This window comes from Myotis nattereri, assembly GCF_964212035.1.
Source record: "Myotis nattereri genome assembly, chromosome: 15".
Lineage (NCBI taxonomy): Eukaryota > Metazoa > Chordata > Mammalia > Chiroptera > Vespertilionidae > Myotis > Myotis nattereri.
Genome location: NC_138090.1, coordinates 47,823,619 through 47,845,447, shown reverse-complemented (window position 1 = coordinate 47,845,447; position 21,829 = coordinate 47,823,619). Strand labels below are relative to the sequence as shown.

General features: G+C 56.5%; 2 protein-coding genes across 4 annotated transcripts; both read right to left on the bottom strand.

The window, feature by feature from the left end:
• Window positions 1-1,640: 1,640 nt before the first annotated feature.
• Window positions 1,641-2,436, bottom strand: INAFM1 (InaF motif containing 1). The gene has a single exon (XM_081107659.1). It carries the CDS (start codon window positions 2,364-2,366, stop codon window positions 1,929-1,931), a length of 438 nt encoding a protein of 145 aa, XP_080963785.1. The 5' UTR covers window positions 2,367-2,436; the 3' UTR covers window positions 1,641-1,928.
• Window positions 2,437-2,728: 292 nt separating this feature from the next.
• CCDC9 (coiled-coil domain containing 9) lies at window positions 2,729-19,130 on the bottom strand. 3 transcript variants are annotated; one of them, XM_081107658.1, is made up of 15 exons: window positions 18,858-18,887; window positions 17,352-17,425; window positions 17,128-17,232; window positions 15,189-15,290; window positions 14,739-15,008; window positions 12,193-12,276; window positions 11,938-12,111; window positions 10,399-10,580; window positions 6,722-6,768; window positions 6,481-6,613; window positions 5,969-6,059; window positions 5,469-5,883; window positions 5,004-5,096; window positions 4,077-4,126; window positions 2,729-3,547 (listed from the first exon to the last, which is right to left on the bottom strand). In XM_081107658.1, the coding sequence occupies exons 2-15, from the start codon at window positions 17,352-17,354 to the stop codon at window positions 3,530-3,532; spliced, it is 1,767 nt and encodes a 588-aa protein (XP_080963784.1). In that variant the 5' UTR covers window positions 17,355-17,425; window positions 18,858-18,887; the 3' UTR covers window positions 2,729-3,529. The 3 variants fall into 3 exon arrangements, with proteins under 3 accessions (XP_080963784.1, XP_080963783.1, XP_080963782.1); XM_081107657.1 differs by lacking the exons at window positions 2,729-3,547; window positions 18,858-18,887 and adding an exon at window positions 19,095-19,130 and having other exon boundaries at window positions 3,669-4,126; XM_081107656.1 differs by lacking the exon at window positions 2,729-3,547 and having other exon boundaries at window positions 3,669-4,126.
• Window positions 19,131-21,829: the final 2,699 nt, after the last annotated feature.

Here is a 21,829-nt window from a genome sequence, read left to right as displayed (position 1 = left end):
GACAGATGAGTGGGGGACATGGACGAGAAATATGATGAATATCTTTTTTTAAATATATTTTTTTTATTGATTTCAGAGAAGAAGGGGGAGGGAGATAGAAATATCAATGATGGGGGATGAGGACACATTTGTAATACCTTAACTAATAATAAAAAAAAAAAGAAAGAAATATCAATGATGATAGGGAATTATTGATTGGCTGCCTCCTGCACTCCCTCAACTGGGGATCGAGCCCGCAACCTAGGAATGTGCCCTTGACCTGAATAGAACCCGGGACCCTTCAGTCCATAGGCCGACGCTCTCTCCACTGAGCCAAACCGGCGACGGCCAAGCTTTGGTTTTTAAAGCCCCGGGGACAGAGGTGAACGCAGAGAAAGACTATGATGCTGTTCTAAGCTCACTAGCTTATTTAATCCTCAGAGAAATTATGATAAATATTAGCATCATCTTCACTTTACAAGGCCAAAGAGGCTGAGAGACCTGCCCTTCGTCACACAGCTCATGAGAGGAAGAGCTGGGATTTCAATCTGGACATCAACTCCCCTAACCACCACCTATGCTAACGGGACATGGCTGCTGGCTTCCTGAGTCCCCCTTCCTTCCGGAGACACGCTCGGGGAAATGGTCCTGGAGGGGCCGAGGGGAGCTGGAGGTAGAGAGAATGAATGACTGACATTCCCAGCACAGAATGCACAGACGCCCCAGCCTGAGGGAGGAGGCTGAGCTTCACTCTGCAGGGAGTCTCCAGTTCAGTGGTTCTCCACCTTGGCTGCCCATTAGAATCACCTGGGAATCTTCTTAAAATCCTGATTTCTGGGCCTCATCCTCCGGAAATTCTGTTTCTTTGTGATGGGGAGGGGGCCACAACATTAGTCACAAAGAAACAGAATTTCCGGAGGGTGAGGCCCAGAAATCAGGATTTTAAGAAGATTCCCAGGTGATTCTCATGGGCAGCCAAGGTTGCGAATCACTGCTCCAGTTCAAAGGAGGAGGCTGGACAGGAAAACGGTTCCTGCCTTCGGGGCCCCGTGCCCCGCCCAGCGCCAGGCCTGGGCTTCGAGGGAGGACAATGTACCCCACTACCTCTCTCAGCAGGACCAGTGCCTCTGCCTCGGTTTGCCAGCCGCCGCAGCCCAGGGAGGTGGTATAGTCTTCAAAGGCCGCCGGGTGCTTTGAGAACTTCCTCCGTGGTTCCCAGGGCGGCAGAGCAGCCCACCACCTTCGCGGCCCGCGCTCGGCCTCAGGCCCCAGGAAGAAGGCACCCCCTCCCAGCAGCATCCTGGCACCTCAGAGCGGGGTAGCCTCTGTCCCCGACCTTGTAATTACACTGAGCACAAACCCCCGAACCCCGGTTCTTGCTTGAAGTCCCACCTCTCTGCCCGTCCGTCCCCTGTGCTGTGACAGGAGGGCGGGCCCAGGGCATGCAAAAGCCTGTGGAGTTCTGCTCGCTGTCTGACCTTCAACTGCCCTGCTGCAGATAAGCCTGTTTCCCATCCCCATCCCACCCCGAGAACTGCACGATGGGGGTGCAAGAAAAGGGGCCCCGAAGGAAGGGAAGCACACACCGGCCCCTCCGAGCAAGACAGACAAAGACCAGACGCCAGGAAAGGCCTCCCTCACAAACTTGAGCAGACAAGACAGACAGCACCAGACAGGCGGGTCTGGAGTTTATTGCAGGTGGACGGAAAGACACCGAGGTCGGAGAGGAGGGCGGTGGGCGCTGTGCTCAGATCCTATGGCGGCGGGTCAGGAGGTGGTCTGCCAGATGGTGGCCGCCCCGAGCCAGCTCCCCCGCACCCCCATTCTTCAGGATGACAGCTCCAGAAACACTGCTATTCCAATGAAGACGGAATCCTGGCCCAGACGGGCACGGGCATCCTCGGTGGGGCGCGGGCTCTCGAGGGCCTGCGGTCCGGTGGAAGGGGTGGTTACCCTGGTCGTCGCCCCCCCGCGGCCTCCGGTGTCTCTCCGGGCATCTGGTGGCTCGGGTGGCGGCTGGGGTCGCTGTGGCGGCGGCGGCGGCGGCGGCGGCTGCGCGGCAGCTCGAGTTGGGGTCGCGGCCCGCCGGCGGCTCCCAGGAGGCAGGAGACGGAGGCAGCGGCGGGCGCCGGGGCAGGCGGCGCGCCCGGGTGGGCAGCGCATGGAGGGGACGGCGCGCTCGGCGGCGGGCGGGCGGGGGCCGCGGGGGGCCGCGCGGGAACCCAGATGAGCCCGTAGTAGACGGCGAGCAGCACCGCGGCCAGCGAGACGCACAGGAAGTAGGCGCAGACGGGAGCCAGGCGCAGCCACCGACCGCGCGGGCCTTCGCTCAGCCCCGCGCCCCCGGGGCTCTCGCCGCCGCCGCCCACGCAGCTCGTCCCCCGCATCTCCGCAGCCCACTCGGCCGGCGCCGCTGCCCGCACAGGCCCCGCCCCCGCGCCCTAGGCCCCGCCCCTTCGGAGGCCAACCCCGCGCCCTAAAGCTCCCAGGTCCAACCGCGCCCCCGCCAGCATGGTCACGCCCCCTCGCAGAACGGCCTCCTCCGCCTTCTAGACCCGCCCCCCTCAGCCTCCGGCCAACCATGGTCAAGCTAAGACCGAACCTCGGCGTCCTAGCCCCGCCCACTGGGCCCTGGCCCCGCCCCAGAATTGTATTACCTGGTTTTTTTCCCAAATACAAGTCTAGCCCAGGCGACTCTTGTCAGGCTTCGGGGCTATACCCACGGCTCTTATTTTTTAGAAAAAGTCCCCTACTTTACTTATTTATCTTTATTGACTTTTAGAGGAGAGGGAGAAACATCATGTGAGAATGAAATACGATCGGCTGCCTCCTGCACGCCCCCTGCTGGGGGACAGAGCCCAACCCGGGCAGGTGCCCTGACGGGGAAGGGTGCACCGGAGGACGCCCACCAGCCAGGGCTACCCACACGCGAGGCCGCCCCAGCGCTTACCTCCTCCCGCGCGCCCTAGCCCTCTCCCCTTTAAGGGGCTCAGACTTCTTCCTGGCATCTAGCCTCGCCCCGAGCCTCGCCCCCTTGCCTGGCTCAGGCGTCGCAAGCCCCCGTTCCAGCTTAATTTCCTCTGAATCAGACTACACTCCAGCATTCGATTCTGTCCTCTTCTGGCCCTGGCTTCACCTCTCTAGTCCAGGCTCCATCGCTTTTCTTCCCGCACTCCACTCGTTCCAGCACCGAATTCTAACCACTGCCTCCCCGAGGTGGCTGCGCCCCCCACCAGTTAGGAACTCCCATCTAAACCGGCTCTGGGGGCCCCTCGCATCCTAACGCGTTCCCGTTCTCACCCCGCCCACCGGGACTCTGGCCCTCCGGGAAAGCCGAATCTCCTCCCCGTGTGTCCCAGGTTGCAGCTCAACCCCACCCCCACTCACGCCCCTTCCCCAGCTCCTCCCCCACCACCTTCCATCTCTCCCTCTCCCTAAGCCAGGGGTCCACAGTGGCTCCAGGGGGGCGCACAGCCAGGTCAGCCAGACCAACCCCTCCGGCCGCCCCACCCATCAAGGCAGGGAAGCTTCGGCCCACCCAGCCGCGTCTTCAGGAATTCGGGGAGGCCTGTGGGCGGGGGAGGGAGAGGTGTCAGGGGGTGGAGAAAGCAAGACCCCTTCCTCCCGCCACAGAAAAGCCTGCCAAGCACAGCAAGCCAGTGGCCCCCGCCAGAAACACGGTGCAAAGGTTAGCGAAAGCGCTGCGTTTAATAGACAAGTGGTGGCCGAGTAGTCCGAGTCCTTCGGAAGAGTCGCCGGCTGGCAGCCAGGCCTTAGATGTCAGCTCCTGGCGGCGGGGACCGCGTCCCGGAGACTAGCACCCACCCGCCGAGACCTCCACAGCTGGGTCCCTCGGAGACCTCTCGGCCATGCAGGTCCCCGGCGGCCCCCCACTGGTGAAACCGGACTGATGCCCGGCCCCACGCCGGTCGGTCTCAGGCTCCTCCCCCCTCACATTAACCCCCTCCTGGCTGGAGTGCGGCAGAAGCAAAAGGCAGAGGAGCGAGGCTGCGGGAAGTTAGTGCAGAGTCGGCGGGGCGCGGTCAGCGGGCGGCCCCCGGGGGCGGGGCGGCCGCCACCACCTTGCAGAAACGCACCCTCTGGAAGTCGGTGATCTCCGCCGTCTCCTGGCCCTCGGGGCCTCCCTCTGGGGAGAGAAGGGGCGGTCAGCGGAGGGGCACAGTCCCAAGACACCCCGCCCGGCCCTGCCCCTCATCTCCACTGAGCTGGGCTACCGACACCCCCGTTCTCAGTGGTTTAGGGGCCTCAGACTCTAATCCTCGCCGTGGACCCACGAAGCAGCAGAACCCTCTTTACAGTAAAATCGAGAGAATAAACTGGAATAACGACATCACGGTCACTTGGCCAACACGTGTCTCACAGACAACGCGCTAGGACACCTGGCCTCACCCACCTCATGGCCTTAAACCTACCTCAGTAAGGTGACCGCCCGCCTCCTGAGTTCTAACCAGACCTTCCCCGGTTCTAATCCTAATCCCACTCCTGGGGGGAGCTGCCTGCTTCACAACCTGGCTTGCACACAGTGGAGGTGGAGAAATGGGGTTCAGTCTCCCTCCTACTCCGTTGGACCCAACATTCTAACAGGGTCCGCATTTCTATTCTAATTTACCCCACTCAGTTACACATCAAAAATCTAATCGGGCTCACAGCTAAACCCATTAGACCGCCCTTCCCACTCTTTTTTTAAATCTATGTAAATTTCTAATCCCGCCCTTAGCCCCACCTCTTCGTTTTCCAAACCCCTGAGGTCCGCCTCTAAATCCCAATCCCATCAGGGCTCATCCCCAGGCCCCTACACTGGGTTCCTAGTAACTGGGCCCCAGGAATCCTTCCCTTAGCTCCACCCCCTGACCTTCTCACTTCACCCCAGGTCCAGCTGCTACCCCACACACTGATGATGGGGCCCAGCTCCACTCCATCCTACCCCCCACCAAGCCCTCCTCCCCTCGGCCCCAGAGGAAGAGGAAGGAAGCAGCCACCTCCAGGGCCCACCGCTCCCCCACCTGGAGCCGCCTCGGACCCCTCCTCTTCAGCTTTCTGGGTTCCTGGGAGGCTGGGCCGGCTCTCCAAGGAGGCAGGGGCTGGCTGGTCACCTCCTGGAGAAGGAGGAGGCCCGGTCAAGCCCCTCCCCGTCCAAGTAGCCCCCCAAGACAGAAGGGCCCGAGGGAAAGGGGGTTCAAGGACACACCTGGGGAATGTCATTTGAATGGGAATGTCACTGATGGTGAACTCTTTATTAGAGAGGGCGCTCTGGCAGGACCCAGAGCAGGGGCAGTATCTGGGGACGGGCATTTCAGAGATCAGTAAGGACAGCACACACGTGGGCATGGACTGTCCTCCCTAGCCGCCAGGGCCGTGGGGCGCACGGGATCCCGGGGCCCAGCCCCTGAGGGTCCCCCCGCCCATGCACCCCTTGAACACACACACAAGCAGCCAGCTTCATGCATTTCCAAAAGGCCAGGCCTCACCCGGAGAGAGGGCATCAGCCGGGTGGGCGGTCCGGGGAGAATTCAGCTCCATCTCTTCACCCCAGTCAGACACAGGCTGGTGGCCCCCAGGGGGTGAGAAGGGGCTGGACGGTGTGGCAGGGGACTGGGGACGTGGCTCCTCAGGGCTGGCGGGCTCTTCGTTGGCCTGCTCACTGCCGGCGCTCCCAGTGGGCTCAGATTCTTGGGGTTGGTGGTCTTGGGCTGGTTCTTCCTCCTCCTCCTCTTCCTCCTCATCATCAGCCTCTTCTTCCTCTTCAATCTCCTCCTCGCCCTCACTCACATCTTCCCATTCCTCATCCTCCCCTTCGTCCTCCTCCTCGTCGTCTTCCTCCCCCCTGTCCTCCTCCCCCTGGTCCTCAGGAGGCCGGTGGGCAGGGGCTGGGGTCTCGGGCAGCTGTGGGGAACACAAGGCAAGTCAAAGGGAGGGTGGGGGCCCTGAGCACGCCCACACCTCCTGCCCAGAAATGAGTCCGCCTTACCTGTGTGGGCGTCTCCTCGGGGGGAGCGGGCTGTGGGGCCCCGGGGGCTGGGGGCTCTGCCTCCTTGGTCTCCCAGCGGTCATCGTGGTCACTGGAGAGGTCAGAGGGAAGGGTGGTGAGGCCGCGGGGCACGGGAGGAAGGGGCTTCCCCCTCCTGCTCCTCCCAGAGAAGAGGTTCCAAATTCAACTTGGGGGAGAAAGGGGTTGCAGGATTTCCAGAGGAGGCTCGGTGTGTTGGAGGCTCAGGAGGAAATGGGGGTGTGTCCTCAGGTGTCAGGGACAGGGACAGACAATGGAGGGAAGACCAGGTGGCAGGAGCAGAGATGGGCGGAGGAGGAGGGGACAGAGGAGCGACAAGTGGAGAGACAGGCCCCACCCCCCCAAACGAAGGGCCTGACCCAGAGAGACAAGTACCCAGAGAGACACCAACCACAAATAAACAAGTCAGAGAACAGGGTATAGGGCCAGCCAGCCCCACTGGGTGTACACATGCCCAGGGAAGGGGTGCCCACCTGTAGGCACGGGCGACTGCCTTGGCCTGGGGTCGGCTGCTCTTCCTCTTCCTGCGGCTGACCTCAGCTTTGTGCTGGGACAGGAACTCCCTGAAAGTGGGGGGTTTGGGGGGCCGGGCCCAGGCCTGGTCATCTGCAACAGAACCCAGGAGTCATCGGAGGTGGGGGACACAGCACAAACCACCCACCCCCACACCTGGCCCAGCCAGCTGCCTCACCCCACCCAGGGACACCCACTCACCATAGCGGTGAGATGGTTCAAGGGCAGCGGCTGGGCCATCCTTGAACCTGGGGAAAGAGAAAAGGGGTGAGCAGGAAGCTGGGGGAACAGTGGAGGCAAGAGGGGTGGGAAGAGGTAAGAGGGAGAGATGGGCCGTGGCCGGTGTGCTCAGTGGTTAGAGTGTCGGCTTGAGCACCAAAGGGTCATGGGTTCCATTCCTGGTCAAAGACAAATACCGGGGTTGCAGGTTCAACCCCAGGCACTGGTCGGGGCATATGCAGGAGGCAACCAAGGGATGTGTGTGTGTGTGTGTGTGTGTGTGAGTGTGTGTGTGTGTGTGTCTCTCTCTCTGCCCCCGCTTCCTCCCTTCCACTCTCTAAATATCAGTGGGAAAATGTCCTCCAGATGAGGTTTAACAAAACAGAACCAAAGAGGCAGATGGGGGCCAGGGTCAGAAATCAAGGTCATGGGAGACATGGTCAACCAGAGGGGTGTTACTGATCAGCGGGGGGACAGGATCAGGTGACGGACAAGAGGCAAATTTGACATCATATGCCAAAACCGGTTTGGCTCAGTGGATAGAGCGTCGGCCTGCGGACTGAAGGGTCCCGGGTTCGATTCTGGTCAAGGGCATGCACCTGGGCTGCGGGCACATCCCCAGTAAGAGGTATGCAGGAGGCGGCTGATCGATGTTTCTCTCTCATCGATGTTTCTGACTCTCTATCCCTCTCCCTTCCTCTCTGTAAAAAATCAATAAAATATATTTTAAAAAAAACAATTTGACATCATATGACAAATACAGAAAGAAAAAATTCAGTATGTGACCCCCCCAGAACAAAAATTTGATAAGTACATGATCCCTAGCTTCCTGCTGGTCTCAGCTCCTGTTACTGTCTGTCACCTGCCCAGCTAAGCAGGTTCTCCTGCCAGTGGAGCGCCTGCCTCAGGACTTTACCTGCTGCTTCCAGGACACTCTTCTCCAGGTCTTTTTTTATTTTTTTATTTTTTTTTGAGGGAGAGAAAAAGAAATATTGATCTGCTATTCTACCTCTTCATGGGTTGATCCTTTTTTCTGTTTTTAAATTGATTTTTAGAGAGAAACACTGATGTGAGAGCAAACGATTGTCCCCTACATGGGACAGGGCCGGCAACCCAGGCTCAGTACAACCCAACCAAGTGAACCACATCAGCCAGGCTCATTGGCTGACTCTTTTGTTGTTGTTTTGTTTTTTAAATTTTCTTTATTGATTTCACAGAGGAAGGGAGAGGAAGAGAGAGATAGAAACATCAATGATGAGAAAGAATCATTGATTGGCTGCTTCCCGCCCATCCCCACTGGGGACTGAGCCCACAACCTGGGCATGTGCCCTGACCGAAATTAACCGGTGGCCTCCTGGTTCATAGGTCGATGCTTAACCACTGAACAACACCGGCCGGGCTGGTGGATTCTTGTATGTGCCCTGACCAGCCCTGACCTGAGATTGAACCCACAATCTTGGCGTATCAGGATGACGCTCTAACCAACTCAACTACCCAGCCAGGGCTCCTCCAGATCTTTCAGGGGCCTGTTCCCTCATCTCCTTCAGACCTCAGCTCAGAGGCCTCCCTAAACCCCCATCTTAAATAATCATATCTGCCCTAACCGGTTTGGCTCAGTGGATAGAGCATCGGCCTGCGGACTGAAGGGTCCCGGGTTCGATTCTGGTCAGGGGCATGTACCTTGGTTGCGGGCACATCCCCAGTAGGGGGCGTGCAAGAGGCAGCTGATTGATGTTTCTAACTCTCTATCCCTCTCCCTTCCTCTCTGTAAAAAATCAATAAAATATATTTTTTAAAAAATTAAAATAAAATAATCATAGCTTATTACATACTATCTAATCTAAAACAACAGCCTCCATCCCTCTGTGCACTCTGCTCAATTATTCTGCTCGACCTAACATTAGATCTAGTCATGACCCATCTTTCTCACAGGACTCTAAGTTCCAGGAAGCCAGAAGCGTTTTATTCCCTGTTGTATCCCCATCACCTAGAACCTTCCATGACACATAGGAGGGACTCAAAAAACATCTGTTGACAAAGTCAACTCACACATGGTTGATGAAACTTGTTGCAGGCTGCTTTGGGGACAGAAGAGAAAAAAAATTACTTTCTCATTCTTAACCCCTGAGAACATCTCCCCAAAGCCCAGCTGCCTACACTTTAGAAAGATCAGAGACAATATCTGTACAAAATACTATTTCTCGCGCTCACACAACCTTAGCACCCGATCCAAAAGTAAATGCTCTGACCACCAGGCCCACAGATAAGGTCCCCTTTTTTCTCAGACCAGCATCGACAATAAAACTTCTAGGTGTGGCCTGGCTGGTGTGGTTCAGTGGTTGAGCATTGGCCCATTAACCAAGACGTCACCAGTTCAATTCCCAGCCGAGTTGCTGGCTTGATCCCCAGTAGGGGGCGTGCAGGAGGCAACCAATCAATGATGTTTCTCTCATCAACGTTTCTATCTCTCTATCCCTCTCCCTTCCAATCTCCCTAAAAATCAATAAAAACATATTTGTAAAAACATTTTTTAAAATATTTTTATATATTTCAGAGAGGGAGAGGAAGAGAGATAGAAACATCAATGATAAGAAAGCATCACTGATCAGCTGCCTCCTGCACGCCCCCCTACTGGGGATCGAGCCCGCAACCCGGGCATGTGCCCTTGACCGGAATCAAACCTGGGACCCTTCAGTCCGCAGGCCGACCCTACCCACTGAACCAAACCGGCTAGGCTAAAAACTTTTTTAAAAAAAAAAAAAAGTGCGGTTTGGATCCCTAATCAAGGCAACCGGTCGATGTTTCTCTCTTTCTTCCTTCCTCTCTCTCTAAAATCAATTTAAAAAATATATACTCAGGTGAAGATTGAAAACAAAACGAAACAAAAAAACTTCTAGGTGTGAAATCTTCCAACGCAGCAAAGGACAGAGAACGGGGTAAAAACAACTGCTGACCTTAAGACTTGTCAGCTCTTTCAGAAACCCCGCCATCTTTGATATGGAATTGGTCCTCCTGTCAATGATGCAAAGATGCCTTCGCTTTAAGTTTGACTAACGGGGTTCTTCCTGGACCAGGAAGGGGGCAAAGTCAGACCTGAGGATGATGATGCCACTGGGTAAGGGGTTTGAGTCGGGGATACAAATCAGAGGGATGAAGGGAGGATGCAAAGGTCTAATCACTGTTAGCAGTTCTTCCTGCCCTCCCTGCGTGAGAATTCACATCCACGCCCTCACCATGGAGTCACGGCTGTACCCGCCACTGGGGTGGGCAGTTTAAGTTCCCGCCCCGGAGATGCTGGGTCTGTTGGCTAATAAAACGGGAGGTTTATCCACGCTCCCTCTTGCACATCTGCCAGTCACGTTCTGCTCCCCTCAGCCTGACCCCCAGAATGAACACACACGGAGCGGAACTGAGTTCAACCTGCTTCAAGAAGCCACGGCCTGTCATCAGCTGAACGCAGCGGACCCGTGAACACATGAGAAAGGAGCGCTTTTACACGCCCCTGGGAGCTGGTGGTTACACACACCGCCATGGCGATTACGAACTGATACAGGGTGAGAAACCAGAGCCAGTCAGAGGAGTGCCAACGCTCAACCACTGAGCACACCAGTCAGGCCCCGGTCAAGGAGCCACGCAGGGGCAAGCAGGGACGAACTCACATTCCCTCGGTCTTCTCAGCATCCCACTCCCGCCGCCACTGGCCGGTGGGCTTGCGGTGTCTCTGCAGCCGCTCCTGGTCGATCTTCTCCCTCTCCTGCTTCCAGCGCAGGTACTCTGACCGCTCCCGGCCCGTCATGGAGAGTGTCATGTCACTGGCACCGCCCAGGCCAGCCCGGCGGCCCTGTCCACAGCAGACAGCAGTCAGGGCCCTGTTCTGCCACCCAGCCCACTCTACCCCACGTCCCCCACCTCAGAGGCAGAGCCACCTGCTCCAAGTCACACAGGAGGCGGCAGGGCAGAGATGAGAACCAGGTCTGCTCCGGTGGCACCTCCTCAGAGACCATCCCAGACCCATCCCCTCACCCTGCTGGATTCTTCCTCGTGACATTTGCGTTACCCGACATCTCATTACACAGGGTGTCCCAAAAACATGTACGCACACTTTAACAGCTGGTAGCTCAATGGAGGTTTCTTTCCTTCCAGCCAGCCAAAGCTTTGAGCAAAGGAAATTCATCCAAAAATGCTACTGGAAGTTTGAAAACGCAGTGGCAGTGCACACACCGCCTTTACAATTATTCAGAGTGTGTGGACACACTTTAGCAGCTGATAACTCACCTGATTTTCACTCCTTTAACGGATTTGAAATAATGGGTGAAGCCAGACTAAGCTTTGAACAAAGACAATGTATCCACTAGACTTTTTTATGGTGATATAAAAGATAAAGTTTAGCCAAAACCGGCTTGGCTCAGTGGACAGAGCGTCGGCCTGTGGACTGAAAGGTCCCAGGTTCGATTCTGGTCAAGGGCATGTACCTGGGTTGCGGGCACATCCCCAGTAGGGAGTGTGCAGGAGGCAGCTGATCAATGTTTCTCTCTCATCGATGTTTCTAACTCTCTATCTCTCTCCCTTCCTCTCTGTAAAAAATCAATAAAATATATTTAAAAAAAAAAAAGATAAAGTTTACAGTACAACACCAGCAGCAGTTGACAAACTGAGGGCGCATAAGAACCAAACAAAATTATTCTTTATATTTGCGATTCTGCTGCTTTGAGTTATCAGCAGTGCCAGGACCAGAATGGTCACCAGTTTGAAAACAGGCATTGACAAAAATATATTATTCATTTCTGTAGATTCTTTTAAATTTTGAAAGTGAACTGTGTGTGAATAATCACTAACTTTATCATCATTCAAAGTGTGTGTGGTTTTGTGAGACACCCTATATGCCCGTTCATTCCGCTCCCACCAGAATAGACGTCTTTAGGGCAGGGGCTTTGCCTTGTTTCAAACCCTTGGCTGCAGCACCTAGGACAGTGCCTGGCACTCAGGAATGAGAAAGAGAGCAGTGCGTCCCGGCACAGAACCAGCAGGTCACTTGGGGTGAGAGCCAGCCAGTCGCTGCCTCTCCCTGCTCTGCCTCCCTGCTCTGCCTCGCTCCCTGCTGTGCCTGGCGCTCAGCACACGTCCAGGACCATTTGCTGAGGTGAGATCCTGGCCGCAGCAGGTGTCTGGCCCGGCGTGGCCCCGCTGCCAGCACCCACCTGCCGCTCCTGCTCCAGGCCGCAGCGCACGCGCTCAAAGTCCGAGCCCCCCCAGTTGCGCCCGTGCCTGCGGCTGCCCTCCCGGCGGTCCCGCTCCGGCTCCTCCAGGGGCCCGCCGCGCCGCCGGGGGTCGTCCAGGAAGTTCCGCACCGGGTTGGGCTCCAGCACGCCTTCCTGCGGGCACAGGGATCGGGGTTGGCAGGTCCACCCAGGCCTGGCGGCCGGGCCTCACACCGGGGACACCCTGGCACTGACCCGCTGGTTCCGCTCATACTCCGCAATCTTCTCCATCTCTTCGTTCATCTTCTCGATGTTCTGCTTGCGCCGCTCCTCCCACTCCTGGGGGAGAGGGGAGCAGGTTACAGAGGCACCCGGTGTCAGAAGAACCAACCGCTCAACCCTTTGTGCTTAAGAGCTAACATGACAGGCCTGGGTGTCTCCTCAGGACGGGCCTGCTTTAAGGCCAGCCCTTGGCCCGGGAATTTGACTCCAGTGTGTTCCGGGTTAACATTCATTGATAAGGAGGACTCGCTGTGCCTTTTGTGCCATCAATACGGTGTAAGCTGAACGCCATATTGGGGTCAGGAATCTGGATATAGACCAAGCAGAGGGGACCTACATGGCTAGCCCCCAATAAAAACCCTGGCCCTAGCTGGTTTGGCTCAATGGATAGAGCGTCGGCCTGCGGACTAAAAGGTCCCAGGTTCGATTCCGGCCAAGGGCACATGCCCGGGTTGTGGGCTCAATCCCCCCAGTAGGGGAGGTACAGGAGGAAACCAATCAATGATTCTCTCTCATCGTTGATGTTTCAGTAATATATATATATGAAGGAAAAAAAACACGCCCTGACCGGTTTGGCTCAGTGGATAGAGCGTCGGCCTGCGGACTAAAAGGTCCCAGGTTCGATTCCGGCCAAGGGCACATGCCCGGGTTGTGGGCTCAATCCCCCCAGTAGGGGAGGTACAGGAGGAAACCAATCAATGATTCTCTCTCATCGTTGATGTTTCAGTAATATATATATATGAAGGGGGAAAAAAACGCCCTGACCGGTTTGGCTCAGTGGATAGAGCGTCGGCCTGTGGACTGAAGGGTGCCAGTTCGATTCCAGTCAAGGGCACATGCCCGGGTTGCAGGCTCAATCTCCCCCCGCCACGCACCGCAGTAGGGGACGTGCAGGAGGCAGCCCATCAATGATTCTCTCTCATCATTGATGTTTCTACTTCTCTGTCTCTCTCCCTTCCTCTCTGAAATCAGATATATATATATATATATATGAAAAAACAACTCTGGGCACTAGGTTTCTATTAGAGTCCCTGGTAGGTGACCCTCAATGCCTGAGGAATTTTTAAAAATATGATTTTACTGATTTGAGAGACAGCGATGTGAGAGAGGAACATTGACCACCTGCCTCCTGCACACCCCCTCCTAGGGGCTGAGCCTGAAACCCAGGATGTGACTTGGCGGGAATCAAACCAGCAGCCTTTCCGTGCACGGGATGCCGCTCACCCAACTGAGCCGCTCCGGCCAGGGCGACGCTTGAGGAATTGAGTGCAAAGACCCACTGGGCAAGCTGGTTTCCTCCAGGTCTCAGCCCACGTGCCTTTCCCTTTAGCTGATTTTGCTTTGAACTCTTTCACTGTAACATATTTCAGTCAGGAATCTTTCTAGCAAAACACTGAACCTGGGGGAGGGGTTGGGACCCTGAGACACCATGGTCGCCATAGAAATAATGACAGTAATAACTTGGCAGATGGCTTGGTGACCCCCCACAATCCGTTCTCCCCTTCCCCCATGGTAACAGAATTTCATACAAGCACATGGCCAAGCTGCTAGAGCTGACGTTTTCATTCCCAGGGCTCAGCATATAGAGAGAAATACACTGCCACCTGATTTAAGTGGGGTCTTTTTGTTAACAGCAGCTTAGCATATAAAATAATAAACACCCATAGGTCACTGAGCACTTACCCTGAAGGTTTCAGTGCCTGATGTCACGAATACTTATGATAACCTTTAAACTAGATGTTCTTCCCAGTTAAGAGCGAGAACTCAGAAGCTTCTAGAGGGAAGTGAGCTGCCCCAGGACAGGGAACAAATACAACGAGGGTGACCCAAGTCCATGGCGGGCTCTGAGCCACTAAGCTAGACAGCCTCCCGCCCCGCTAACCTGAGTGCCAGGGCAGAGCAGCAGTCACAACAAGAATGCCACTGTTCCCCACAAACACATCTAGAGAAAGAGAGGAAGCACATGCACTGGACAGAGCCTGTCAGACACACAGAGTTTATCAGAGACAGACAGACAGACAGAGCCAGTAAGAGAAGAAAGAGCCCTAGCTGGTTTGGCTCAGCGGATAGAGCGTCGACCTGTGTACTGAAAGGTTCCAGGTTTGATTCCGGAAAAGGGCACATACCCAGGTTGCAGGCTCAATCCCCAGTGTCGAGTTCACAGGAGGCAGTTGATCGATGGTTCTCTCTCATCATTGATGTTTCTCCCTCTCTCTCCCTCTCCCTTCCCCTCTGAAATCAATAAAAATATATTTTTTAAAAAGACAGAGAAGAAAGAGACAGGTGAAGGAAATCAGATGGCAAGCACACACCTGACAGCAAAAAAAAAAAAAAAAAGAAAATGAAGAAGGACAGCAGAGACAGGGAGCGTACACACAGGCACTGGTCAAGAGGGAGGGAGAGAAAGAGCCGGATGGAGGAGCTGAAAGAGAGAGAGACGCACAGAAAGATGGACAAACAGGCAAACGGTGCATCTGAGAGAGGAAGAGAAACAACGGGGGCCCCTTCCCAGCTCCTACCTTGGATTTGCGGTCGGCAGCGGAGGTATCTCCAGCTCCAGAGAGATGAGGGGACCCTCTGCCCCGGCCCCTCCGGCCGCGGCCACCAGCTCCTCCTCGAGGCTGCTCCCCAGGACTGTCCTCCCAGGTGCGGGAGGCCCGGCCCATGCCTGCCCGGCCTCCCTGCTGCGGGGGAGTCCGGCCTCCTCCCCTGCTGGTCCCCGGGGGCCGAGGGGTCCCCGGGGGGCGAGGGGTCCCAGGAGCCCTCCGGAAAGGACCCTGGTTCTTCTCCTGGAAGAGGGGGGAGGAGGGAGGAAAATTCCAGTCACTGGAGCAAGGAGACCAGGACGGCCCAGGGCAGCTGCCAGGACGAAGGCACCCACAGATCTGGGCAGTGGGGAGGGCTCTCAGGTCTCAGCTCTCCCCCCCTTCCCTGTCCTCTGGTGCCCCCCACCCCAGTGTGGGGCTCACCACGTCAACTGCCACATTCTCCTTCTCCAGCGAGCGGCCCTTCCGGGGAGCTGTCACAGCGACGCCCTCCAGTTCAGCTTTTTTACGATCCTCCTCGATCTCCTGGGAGCAAACATCAGAGGTGAGTGTCGGGGTGAGTGCCTGGCTGCCTCCCAAAGCCCCTGCGTTTCTCCCGAGTCTGGCCGCAGCCCAGGCCTCTCTCCTGAGCTCCAGGCAAGAAAGCTGGTGACCTCGGCATCTTCCCCCAAACTGCAGCCAGTGCTCGCGGCTCAGGGCCCTCCTGTGGTGCCGTCTCTGCGTAAGGGGAAAGGAAACATCTGAGCGGAGCCTGAAGGAGGTGAGGGACGGAGGGCCTCTGGGGGAAGAGTGTTTCCAGGGGAGAAAAGAGCTCCAAGCTGCTCTGGCCCTCTCTCCCCCTCCTGACCAGAGCGTGTGTGTACCCTCCCTGTCTCTTCCTGATTTCCTTTTTTACTTTGCCATTGAGTGTGTGCTTGTCCACCTGCCTTCCCTCTCCTGTCTCTTTCTTCTCCTGGCACTGTCTGTCTGTCTGTCTCTGATGGGCTCTGTATGTCTGCAGGCTCCCTCACAGCCTCATCTCCCACCCTCTCCCCCTCACTCACTCCGGCCTCCTCACTGCTCCTAGAACATGGCAGGCTCAGACCTGATTCAGGGCCTTTGCACCTGCTGTTTCCTCTGCCGAAAACACTCTTCCCCCAGAGACCCTTCGATCCTTCAGTCCTTCACTCCTTCAGGCCTCCGCTCAAATGTTCCCCTTCACAGGCAGGCCTTCCCTGACCAGCTTATAGAGACCAGCGCCCCTGCCATTCTCCCACCTCTCCCTCTTCATCCCTGGTCTTCATCCCTGGCATCATGTATATTTCGCCTATTGTCTGCCTCCTCCTGCAACAGAATCTGCCTGAGGGCAGGGACATCTGTCGGTTTTGTTTGCTAATGTATCCCAGAGGCTAGAACACTGCCTGGCACACAACAGAAACTCAATATGCTTTTTTTTTAATGAATGAATGAAGAATGAATACATGAAACCCCATCCTCCTCCCAGGCCCTGTCTCTGGGACAGCCCCACCACCTACTGTCACCTTTGGCAGGGACCTGGACCTTGTCCTGGACTCTCCCCACTCCTCTCCACCTGACACCACTGCCCATCAGTCACTGAGTCCCTCCCCATTGCTCTGTCCCAAGCCAAGCACCTCCTCTCTCCGCCCCCCCCCCCCCCCGAGGTCCCTGCCTCAGCTTCCTCCTTGGCCTCTGGTCTCCGACACTGCCTTCCCCCATCCACCACCACACACAGCAGCCAGAGGGGGTCTTCATAAAAAGCTATTCTGACCTGGCCCCACTCCTCTCAAAGCCCTCCCTGGCTCCCCAGTGCCCTCAAGAAGTCCAAACTCTTAGTCTGACCCCTGCTCACCTCTCCGGGTCAATATTCCCCACTGACCCTCTAGTTTTAAGCTCCAAGTTTTTACACAAACTGTTTCCTCTGCTTGAAACATGCTCTGCTCTACTTTTCAACTTCAGGTCTCAGAATCCCCTCCTCCAGGAAGCCCTCCACAACATCCTCCAGGCTGGGCTCCCAAAGACCCCCAAAGATCCCAGCCTGCCTACTCTGGGTCATCACTGACTGAAGACAGCTCTGTGCCCCGAGTGACTGTCACCCCTGGAAGGGCAGGTCCCGGGCTGTCTCAGGCACAGCTGTTTCCCCAGCACCACTCAGCACGGGGCCTGGTACAGCAAAGACCTCGGTGAATATTTGTGAATGAACGATGGAATGATGGCATGGAGGAAGGAATGCCAGGCTAAGGCCTTTGGCTTTTATCCTGAGAGGGAAGGGAAACCATGAAAAGGTTTTAAGAAAAGGAGAGGTGAGGGAAACTCACTGCAGGGAGGAGAGGGGATGGGGTCTCCCAGGGCAGGGCTAGGGCACCTGGTAGCGCCGGATGAGGGCCTCATTCTTCCGTCGAAGAGCCTCGATCCTCTTGTCCAATTCGGCATCCTTCTCCTCCTTCGACTTCAGATCCAGCGTGGCTGACTGAGACAGGGAGACAGGTGAGGGACAGTGAGAAAAACCAAGTTCTGAGTCTGGCACCTGGACCCCCTCCTCCCAAGCCCCCTGGCTGCAAAGCTCAGATGCAGAACCTGCCATCTCACCATTCTGCTGACTGGGTGGGGCCAGGGTCCCAGCAAACCTTCCCTACAAAATGTGGATACAGCACTGGGGGTTCCTGAGAGCAGAAGAAACAACAGAACTAAGACCAATGCCCCACCCCAACCTGCTTCCTCTCCCCCATCATAGTACACACACACACACACACACACACACACACACACCTGCACCCCAAAAGAATTCTGGCCCTCACTCTCAAGCGCTCCACTTGAAATACCAGCCCGCCCCTTACCTGGAAAATTTTAAGCTCCGCCCCCTGTGAACATCTGGACCCACCCATTTCCCTGTAAACACTAGCGTCACACCCGCCTTAGGAAAGCTCCGCCCCACTCCACAGCTTAAGAAACCAGCTAACGCGGCTTCCCTCCAAACGAAGTTCCCCAGTCCAGCCTCCACACCCTGTGCTGAGAGTTTTAACCGCGCCTCCATCTCAGGAGAGCCTTAGCTACATGCTCCCCGCCCCCCAACCTGTACAAGGAAGTTCTGGGCCCACCTCCCTGTGCCCATTGTGATGCCGCTCACATTCCAGGGAACATTCTAAGTTCACTTCATTCCCAGGAAAGTTTCAGAAACGTCCCATAACTCCACACTCTAAAGGAGCTCGAACCCCACTCCTACAGGCTGCCCCGACGCCCAGAGAACATCCTAAACCCACGCCTCCCTCGGGGGGGTCCCGGCCGCGTTTCCACCCTCGCGAAAAAAATGCAGCTGCCTCCCTGCAAAGATCCCGAAAACAGGCCCGGTACCCACTGGCGAGGCTTCCTGCGCCTGGCCCGACCTCCCCAGTGATGCTCTCCCCGCCCGGACGCGGAGTTTCCCCGACCCGCCCGTGGCTTAACAGGAAAGAGAGCCAACGTCCACTCCGTCGGGAACGCTATGGCCCCGCCCCCCCGCCGGGGCAAACTTTCTGGTCCCGCCCACACTTGGTGTCATTGATCTGGCCCGGCTTCCGACTTCCCCCACCAACCTTCTGGCCCCACCCCCCGTCCCTAAGCAACAGCTGGGACCCGCCCCCTCCTTCTCGCGTTATTACGCCGGGCCCGCCCCCGGCTCGCCAGCTCTCACCGGCCACGCCTCCGGCTTAACCAACCGACCTTCAAGCCACGCCCCCTGGCTCCCGCCCCTTCCAGGTCAATCAATATTTGGCCCCACCCCCGGCACCCCCCAGCCACGGAGCTGCCGGCTTCCCCGCCAAAGCTCTGAACTTGCCCCCCAAAACTTTCTGGCTCCACCCCAGCACTTCCCCGGCCAGGACCCTGGCCCCGCCCCTTAATCCTCCGGCAACTTTTGGATCCCGCCCTCGCCTTCGCGTCAGCCTCTAGACCCGCCCCTGACTCCCCCGCCAGGGACCTGGACCCACTTCCAGATCAGGTAAAACTTTCTGGCCCCGCCTCCAGCGTTTTCCAGCCAGCGCCCCGGCCCCGCCCCCTAGCTCTCCGGACTATATTTTGGCCCCGCCCCCCAGCGCGGGCATAACTTTTCGGCCTCACCCCCTCCCGCTGCCCGTCCACGCTCCGGGCCCGCCGGGGCCCTGCCCACTCGCCATCGTCCCGCCCCGCCAGCGCCCCACCAGCTTCCCATGTGGGCGTCCAGTCCCCGCCCCCCGCAGACTACTCCGATCCCGCCCCCGCGGGCTGCTCGCTCCCCTGCCCGCGCTCACTGGCCTCCACGTGGGGCGTCAGGCCCCGCCCTCTCCGGGCGCGCTCCCGGCCCCCTCTCCCGGTCACCTGTCCCGGAGACCCCGCGGCGTCCGCGACTCCCGCTCCGTCGGCCTCCGCGTCCGCAGCTCCCGGGGCCCCGCGCGTCACTTCCCGCCTGCACCACGTGAAGAGGGGAAATAAAGAGGGTCACTTCCGGTCCGGCGGCCCGTTTCCGGAATCCTTAAAGGCGCCGCGGCCTCACGAGTGGACGCGGGAGTGGGCCGAGCTGATCCGCCAGGGTGTTCTGCAAGTTTGTCCGACTTCCTTCTGCCTGGATTGCCCTCTTCTAAGGAAGGAGACACCCTCCCCTCTCTCTGGCCTTGGCATGCTCCCGGACTTCCTGGTTGCAATAAGCAGGCGCGTGCCAGGCCCTGGGCAGTGTCTCCCGGAAGCCTGAGCTGCCCGGCTGGTGCCCGGGGAAGTAAGGGGGGTCGGAGTGATGAAAGGCGTAGGCTCCATCCCTGCCCACAGGAGGGAAGGCACAAGTCAGCGTGAAACGGCGAACAAGTGTGGGAGCGGGCTTGGAGGCGGGGCGGGAGGAGAGGCCTGGGGGTGAGGGGGCGGCCGTGCCGGCGGGAGACCACAGCCTGTGCAGAGGACCTGTGGCGGGTGAGCCGGCAGCCGCTCGGAAGGGGGGCAGCGGGTTGGCCTACGGACCCCGGGGGGCTGTGCATGCACCAGGACTTAGGCAGGAGCCCGTTACTCGAAGCGATGATGAATGCTGTGGAGTCCCCTTCCCGGAGGTGGTGACAGTTATTAGTGGGCAGACCGGATTCCCTGAGGTTGCCCGTCATTTCATTTTGTGGCTTAAAACGTTGCAAGTGGTCCTAACCGGTGTGGCTCAGTGGATAGAGCGTCGGCCTGCGGACTGAGGGGTCCCGGGTTCGATTCCGGTCAAGGGCATGTACCTGGGTTGTGGGCACATCCCCAGTGGGAGATGTGCAGGAGGCAGCTGATCGATGCTTCTCTCTCGTCGATGTTTCTAACTCTCTATCTCTCTCCCTTCCTCTCTGTAAAAAATCAATAAAATATATTTTTTAAAAAATAAAAATAAAAAACGTTGCAAGTGGCCCTAACCGGTTTGGCTCAGTGGATAGAGCGTCGGCCTGCAGACTGAAGGGTCCCGGGTTCGGTGCCCGTCAAGGGCATGTACCTTGGTTGGGGGCACATCCCCAGTGGGGGGCGGGGGGTGCAGGAGGCGGCTAATGGATGTTTCTAACTCTCTATCCCTCTCTCTTCCTTTCTGTAAAAAAAAAAATCAATAAATCAATAAAATATATTTTAAAAACTAAAACATTGGAAGTGGACATCCCTGGTAGTCCCTTGCCCTTCATGCGGCTTCTGCTTACAGCCTTCCAACTCTTTCTTCAAATATCAGCTCTTCACAGGGGCGTTCCTTGAAACCACGCGTTTAGAACTTGCAATGCATCCAATCCCATATTTCTCTATTTACTGTTCATCTTCTAAACGACTGTACCTCTTTTTTTAAAATATATTTTATTGATTTTTTACAGAGAGTAAGGGAGAGGGAGAGAGAGAATTAGAAACATCGATGAGAGAGAAACATCGATCAGCTGCCTCCTGCACACTCCCCACTGGGGATGTGCCCGCAACCAAGGCACATGCCCTCGACCAGAATCGAACCTGGGACCCTTGAGTCCCCATGCCGACACTCTATCTACTGAGCCAAACCGGTCAGGGCTGTATCTCTCTCTTTTTTTTTTAATATATTTTTATTGATTTCAGAGAGGAAGGGAGAGGGAGAGAAAGATGGAAACATCAATGATGAGAGAGAATCATTGATTGGCTGCTTCATTCACGCCCCACACAGGGGATCGAGCCCACAACCCAGGCAGGTGCCCTTGCCCGGAATCGAACCTGGGACCCTTTAGTCTGCAGGCCGCTGCTCTATCCACGGAGCCAAACCGACCAGGGCGACTGTATCTCTTACTAGTCTTGTCCACAGTCTGTCTCTGTACATCACCTGTCCACCGTGCTCTGTCCCAGTGCCTCCGACAGTGCCTTGTGCATTGCAGGCTCTCGACAAACGTTGGTTGAATGAGTAAATCTTTATTACTACTATTTTCTTGCCTCCTTAATCAAACAAAAGGTAGATATACTGCACTGAAATTCTGTATCTTTAACTTAACAAGGGGTGGTTAACCTTTTAAACGGCTGGGTAAAATTCTATCCTGTCGATGGGCCATAATTTGCCCCACCTGGTTCCGTGGACGTTTGCAATAGTTCCCAGTTTGGGGAGGTTGCCCACAGTGCTGCATTGAACTAGAAGCACACGTCTCTGTTTGCACGCGGTCTGTAACTTTGCTCAAAAAGAGCTCATGCGGGGCCGGCGTGGCTCAGTGGCTGAGCATCGACCTATGAACCAGGAGGTCAGGGTTCGACTCCCGGTCAGGGCACATGCCTGGATTGTGGGCTGGGTCCCCAGTAGTGGGCCTGAAGGAGGCAACGTATCAATGATTCTCTCTCATCATTGATGTTTCTATCTCTCCCTCTTCCTTCCTCTCTGAAATCAATAAAAACATTTTTTTTAAAAAAAAAAAAAAGAACTCATAATTGTGTGGTAAGACTGGACTCTGAAGCCAGAAGGCATGGGTTTGAATCCTGGCTCTGTCATTTACTGCTGTGTGACCTTGGGGAATATAGGAAAATTCTCTGGACTTTGGCGTTTTCATCTGTAAAATAGAGATTGTGACACCTCCCTCCCAGGTTTGTTGTGCAGAATTCAGTGGATCAGTGAATTA